This window comes from Oryza sativa, chromosome 5 (assembly GCF_034140825.1).
Source record: "Oryza sativa Japonica Group chromosome 5, ASM3414082v1".
Lineage (NCBI taxonomy): Eukaryota > Viridiplantae > Streptophyta > Magnoliopsida > Poales > Poaceae > Oryza > Oryza sativa.
Window position 1 is genome coordinate 13,461,902 of NC_089039.1, and position 6,575 is coordinate 13,468,476.

General features: G+C 39.1%; 1 protein-coding gene across 1 annotated transcript; it reads right to left on the reverse strand.

Moving 5' to 3' along the window:
* Positions 1 to 277: 277 nt before the first annotated feature.
* LOC4338342 (uncharacterized) lies at positions 278 to 6,292 on the reverse strand. The gene is made up of 16 exons (XM_015785240.3): positions 6,130 to 6,292; positions 5,369 to 5,774; positions 5,163 to 5,285; positions 4,768 to 4,909; positions 4,123 to 4,334; positions 3,776 to 3,834; positions 3,608 to 3,702; positions 3,421 to 3,523; positions 3,213 to 3,307; positions 3,083 to 3,145; positions 2,756 to 2,831; positions 2,551 to 2,659; positions 2,286 to 2,398; positions 1,957 to 2,015; positions 1,111 to 1,219; positions 278 to 1,032 (listed from the first exon to the last, which is right to left on the reverse strand). The coding sequence occupies exons 2-16, from the start codon at positions 5,757 to 5,759 to the stop codon at positions 898 to 900; spliced, it is 1,884 nt and encodes a 627-aa protein (XP_015640726.1). The 5' UTR covers positions 5,760 to 5,774; positions 6,130 to 6,292; the 3' UTR covers positions 278 to 897.
* Between the last annotated feature and the right edge of the window lie 283 nt (positions 6,293 to 6,575).

The following is a 6,575-nucleotide window of genomic DNA, read 5'->3' on the forward strand; positions in this document are numbered from 1 at the left end:
TAAATTTTCATAATATATTTGTCTTTGGTTAAAAATATTACTATTTTTTTCTATAAAATTAGTCAAACTTAGAGTAGTTTAACTTTTACTGGAGTCAAAACGTCTTATGAGTAGTATTGCTTCTCGTAATGTTTGACTATCCACCTCAGTTTCAATCTTAACAGGCCAAAAGGAACAAAGGATAGAGCAGCAACCTGTGGTTCTGATTTATTCAGACAGGATATCTCCGCATGTTAGAGATAACCATTGGCCCACATGGAGACTACACGCATTCATGTATATAAACTCACAATGTTGAGATATATAGTTTTACACACAATAAAAGCAGCAGGGAAGAACAGGACACCTTTTTAGAGGTCAATTTGGTCCCAACCACACAAACAATGCTCATGTCGATGCAACAAATGTAGTAATACTTGGGCCCTGTACTTGTTTGGTTCAAATGCTAGGCTACAATGTTGTTGCAATAAACAAATGGCTGACACCACACACACTGATACTGTTCATCACCAGCTGCCGTTACAAGGATTACAAAACTGTTTTGCTTTAGGACGAAACCTGCTGCTACGATTTTAATTCCCAAACCCTGTTGTAAAGATTGCATAACTCATGCAGTTCTACAGCAAAAAGGTTATAGAAGCTCACCATCGCAGGACACCTTCAACGCAAAAATGTATCCTGAACCAAAGGCCACTAATCTGGACATGACAACTGAGTCGGTATATGGTAGGAAAAGAAGCACGTATTGGGGATTTGAAACCCAGAGGCCAGGCCTATTTAGGAAAATGGATAATCATTTGGCGCACCACTGGTCACCTCATGGAATGGCGTATGTGGTTGCATCGAGAAATCAACAAGGCCTCGAGAGCAATCTGCCTGTCACACTCACAGATTGATTCATACAATGGATGTGACCCGGACAGAGTTGTCTGCAGACCCAGTAATGTACATTGGTAGCGTCGGGTGCCAATCCACACTTGTAATAGATGCACTATGAGCAAGTGTCCTCAGCCCACTTTCATGGCCTTGTACCTGAGGAAAAATTATAGATGATTTGCATTGGTATCACTTCTGCAAAATGAACCTGGAAGTTTGGGTGATTGTGGAGACCTGATATATAGGAGCCCGGACAAGACCCGATGTAACCAACAGCCTCTTGCCATCAGAATCCAATGATATCTCATGCATGCGTTTGCTAAAGCTCTCTGGACTGCAAAACCTGGTGATAGAAATGCAATTAGGAAAAATGAGGAAATGGTCTGATAAGTTCACTTTGCAAAATATACTGTGTTTGCAGTCCGTTAAATACAGCATCTCCAATCAGGATTGATAAAATGCAGCTCAATCTGATGTGTAAACAATGTTTCTTTCCAAATAATAATGTATATTGCGTAGACAAATACAACTCTCTTAACTGATAAAACATACAATGTGATAAACTTCCAAATTTTCATCCAGTATCAAGAAATTTACCATCATATCAGATATTAGAATCTTTGTATTCAAGTGGAGATCTCAAGATTACTATAAAAAAGGGACAATCTTAATTATCCACACGCTGTATCTAAACTATATCTAAATTCATCACCAGTATATGAGAGTTTCAAGCAATTAAACCAAAATATGTCCACAAATACTTCTGGGACTACTGGGTTTCCTCCACACAAATTTAAAGAAATGGTGTGATGTCCATGTGCCAAGCAATAATGCAATAATTGGTTGCTCAAGAGAACAGAGAGAATGAATAGATTAGCATAGAGATCTTGCCAGGATTCTAGAGTGGCTACAGTAAACACGTTTAATTTATAAAATCTCAACCCCCACAACTCCCTGAATCATATCAAGTTTGAAAAATATTTGTACCAATTCTAATAGCCCCTAATGAGTAAACCTTATTAGCATTAGTTGCCATTTGAGAATCAGCAATGATTTATACCAAGTGCCACATATTCTTACCTACTGCAATCTCTTGACCAAAGAATCTGGCCTTGATTGTGCAGGCTCCACTCAAATATCTAAGAACCATATAGTTAACATTAGATAAAATAATGGGACTATGAAAAATAACAAAAGAAATAATTGTACAAGTAAAAAATGAATTCATGGACTTGTGACGTCAACATTAACCTTAACAAACGCTAGAGCAGTTAATTTTCTTACACTGATTAAGTATTGAAAAAATAAGAAAATTGTTTTTATAACCAAAGAGTCCAGTCCTTCATAAGAACGTACCACAGTGCTATACAATGTTAGAATCAACGTGATTACTAAAAGGGGCTACATACCTTTCCATCTGAGCCCAAACTAAATATACTAGTTTCAGCAGGCCCGAAAAGAACAGAGCTGACAGGGGAATCATGGGCAGGCCATCCAGTGATCTGAAGACCAGCAGACATGTCTTTGTGCAGTTAAGTAAACTATTGATATGGGATCTCATACAAACAATGCACCAGGTAGTGATACCATATTCCAGATCAAAAGCAAATAACTTAATATATACGTATGATGCTGAATGACTATTAATAAAATAATTAAAATAAAAAAGGATACCAAACATGTGAATCATCCCATCTGTTGCAGAAGCTGCCAAGATTTTTCCATTATGATTGAAGCAAACTGAAGTAATAGCAGGTGGGTCCTCCCCAAGTGGTAGAACTGTCTTCATAATAGAAGAAAAAGATATTATCATGGAGGAAGAGCTTACTAGCCGAATCCACACATAGGTTTAAGACAAGGGGATAAGCAATAGAAGTACCAGAGGTTTCCATGTTTTCATATGCCATACAGTCAAGGAAGCAAATCCTGTTCTGTCAAATATAGTTGATCCAGGCCTGAAAGTAATTCAAAGCTCAAAATAAGCAAATGCCACCTAGATTTTAATCATACAGTGGTGTAGGAAATCTAGAAGATACAACATGATAAAAGCTTTTATAAAGTTAAATGGCATGTACAATGAAAATATAACCAAAGCTTTTGTCACAAAACAGAAATGCAGTGGTCCCTGCTATTGTAGGAAAAGGAAGCTATCAATTTGAAATAACTGGAAATGGATTTCTTATGAAAATAAGGATTCAAAAAGTACCGTCTAGATGCAGCTGCAGAGACAAACACAGGTTCTACAGGGCTACACTTCAAATCTAACACACTGCAAGAGATCAAGAAGCTCCATTAGCATAAACTTAAGTGATAAGCAAGAAAGTAACAGTTGTAACCTGGGAAAGTCTTTTGATGTACTGAGGTCGCAAACAACTCTCTTTGCATCAGCATTCCAAGCTTTAATGCCACCATTAGCTGTGCCTATGAGCAGCTATTGTCAAGAGAAATGGGTGATAAAATGAAATGTCTTAAATATGTTTTTTCAAAGGTCAAATGCTGTAAAAAATGATATAACAAAAAAAATCCAATATAGACATCACATACCAAGCGGTCAGATCTGCATTCCCAAGAAAGAGCACTGACTTCAGACCCACAGTATATAGTGGCATTTTTGGATGATGGTGTTGAGGAATCATATGTCCAGATTCTTTTTAAGAATTGTAAAACCAATGGATCAAAATCTAGAAACATCAGTTAGGCAACCAAAGGAAAATGGAGATGGCACAATTACCTCACTGTACCATCAACGGAAGAACTTGCAACATTTGATCCAGATGCAGAAAATCGACAGCAGCTAATTGAACTGTTATGGCCTAAAAATGTTTCCTGTTAGCAGGTTTGATTAGTCATATAGGGAATTAAAAAGGATGATATACTACTAGGAATTGATTATTGTTACCTGAAAATCCACTTTCACTTCTGGAAAGTCATCCTCTGTCACCAAAATCTGCTCGTTCTCTGCAACAAAGAAACATGTGATGCTTCAGTGTTGCCACATGTAAGAATAAATTTAGTATTGTAAATATGAATAAAGGCATCCAAAGTACTGAAGAATATTAAAGTGTGGCAATATTTTTGGATAATGCAAAAAAAACAATCCAAACCATAAGGGCATCAGAAAGGATTATGAAAATGGGAGTAAGTTTTGGTGTAAGTGAAATAACAACAGAACATTGCTCATTTTGCATAACCAATGGTAAAGAGACTTATATGTGCCATTGAAAGAATATAGAACTAAGACGTAACCTGCATTGCTTATTTGAAAAGATTTGTGCAATTTCTCATCTCTTGTAGAAGATTTCACTGAGCTCGAAGACTGTGAATCAAAACCCTGTGCAGCGCTTCTCGAAGCTGAGGATTCTTCGAAAACTCCTGGCATATCTTGTCCTTCAAGAGAAGAGTCAGCTGCACTAGTGTTGGGAACATTCATGTTGCCCAAATCAACACCAGTACTATTCCTGTATTTATCAATTGAGACATAAATTCCTTTGGGCAGAAGGTAGCGTAATGTTGACATTTATGTGAAATCCAAGAAATGAGTTTGAAGTGCTCTGAATCTAAATGCTTGACGCTTGAATATCGAGTTTGAACTGTTCAGCCACTGCGAAACTAACTTGGTAAGGCAAGCGAGGGCATGAAAACAAATGAAACACAGCAGTTTCTAGTTTCCGAGTGTGAGGCTGTGTATGTATGTGGGTGGAGGTTAGAAATCATATTTTACTTCATGCTTTACATTAACTGGATACTGAACGTAATAAGAAATGAAGGTACTGTTAGATTAATTAGTGAACATAATTTTCCTAGTTTCATCCAATCTCCACAAAAGCTACGCATGCATGTGCAAACAGATTAGTTATGCTGCAGTGTAATGTATAAAGAGCATAGATTTACCTTCTCAACTGAGATATTTCAGTCTCCTTCATCTCTAACAATGCTTGTAGCTCTGATAATTTGTTATTCAGTTGCTTTATGTCGTTCTTTAGGCATTTAATGGTATTCTTTTCAGTGCTAATTTTGAGAAGAGCTGGAATTCGTGGAAAAATTAAGGAGAAAACATTGTTGAGCAAAACATAATATGTTTGTTAACCCAAATATAGGTAACAATCACATTAACAAACATACAATACAATTTACTTGATGATCAACTAGAATGTGGATAAAGGTGTTATGCACTTATGTTGTATCCCATTTAGGGAGTTCTTGCATATTATAGAAAGCAAACATGTTTACTACCAACTTGAGGAAGAATAGAAGAATAAAACAAATAACATGTTGTTCAAGGATATGAAGACCATTAAATATCCCGCTCAAAAAATTTCGGAATGAAAGAATCAAAGTGTCCGACCATTCTTTGGAGAAATATACACGGAATTGTGGATCCAAGCTTGGGCTCGTGATATATGGCATAGCTGTGTATCACAATTAAGAACAAGAAGATAAGAATGAGGTTGACACTTGATGGAATATAGCAAAAGGAACTAAGAATACGCACCAAACCATGCTTGCCAGTCTTCACGCTTCTGCAGCAGATAATTGCCATTAGCACCGAAGAATTCAACTACTTTGTCTTGTCTTCCAGATTTCAATGCATTGACAACATAATACCGTAACACCGACAGCTCCAATTTAATGAGAGCCGAGAAAAGCTCCGCATCCGCAGGTGAAGTGAAGCACTGCTTAAAAAAGGTAAACAGACCTTGCAACCTATCCAATTGGTACTTTGGTATATACACCGAGAAAACCAAATCTAGGATCTTGTCTACTTGAAAGTTCCTCCCGATCTCGGTAGACAATTCCGACTCGTACGATTGCAGAGTACTCGTGAAGCCTCTGAACACAAGAAATTCCTTGACTAGTTCTTCAGCATACTGCATGTTCTCCATTCTTGTCCAGTTTCACTGAAAAAATAGGAGGAAAACCGTTCAAAAATAGGACAAAGAGTAAAAGCGCGAAATGAAGCTAATGCAACTGCCATCGTTGCTTCCTCTCGCTGGAGCATGTGATTTGCAACCAACGATCAATACTATATGTATCTGCAAGCAGTGAAGCCTAAATTGGCATGGGTGGACCTAGACCAAATTTTCTTGGGAACAAACTAAACTGGGTATTAGTACTAGAGCTAAGGCATAAGGCAACGAGAGAAGCAGCTTCCAGATCTACTCCTGGAAGACAAGCTGCTAGGGCTAACTCAAAATCGAGCAGAAAGAGATGAGAAGGAGGATTTTTGTGCGGAACGGATGGATGGATGCTCACCGGCGGGGCAGGCTAGCGAGGATGCGGTGGAAGCAGCAGACGCCGGCACAGGTGGAGCTCCGGTCGCGGGATGGAGATCGACGCAGGCGAGGCGGCGGCGGCGGCGGCGGCGGGCCAACTCCGGGAGTCGAGTCCGAGGGGTGGGTGATTGCGACTATGGTGCAAGGAGTCATGGGCCAAGTATGGGCTTTTTCTCTAGCTTGGTCTTGGATCGGCCGACTAGTGGACCAGCTGAAACCAAAAAAAACGTAAGTCTATTTAACCTCCCTATTCTCTTCGTTAAACCACATCCTCGGTCGCAAATCACGTGTACTCAACTTGGGCAAACTGCCTTCCTGTGGCACTCGCCGACTCTGCAGGGAGCTGGCTTTCGGGGCTTCCGCGGGAATCCATTTCGTTCCGGGGGCGAGGTTCGGGAGCGGTTCATTGCCAACTTCCAAGGCATT

What these genes read in the sequence shown, in the direction of transcription:
- LOC4338342 (XM_015785240.3), bottom strand. Translation starts at nt 5,759, where the DNA reads ATGGAGAACATGCAGTATGCTGAAGAACTAGTCAAGGAATTTCTTGTG. An exon ending in AATGCAGATCTGACCGCTTG is followed by an intron (nt 3,308 to 3,420) that starts GTATGTGATGTC and finishes TCTTGACAATAG; the next exon opens with CTGCTCATAGGCACAGCTAA. An exon ending in TGGTCAAGAGATTGCAGTAG is followed by an intron (nt 1,220 to 1,956) that starts GTAAGAATATGT and finishes TTCTATCACCAG; the next exon opens with GTTTTGCAGTCCAGAGAGCT.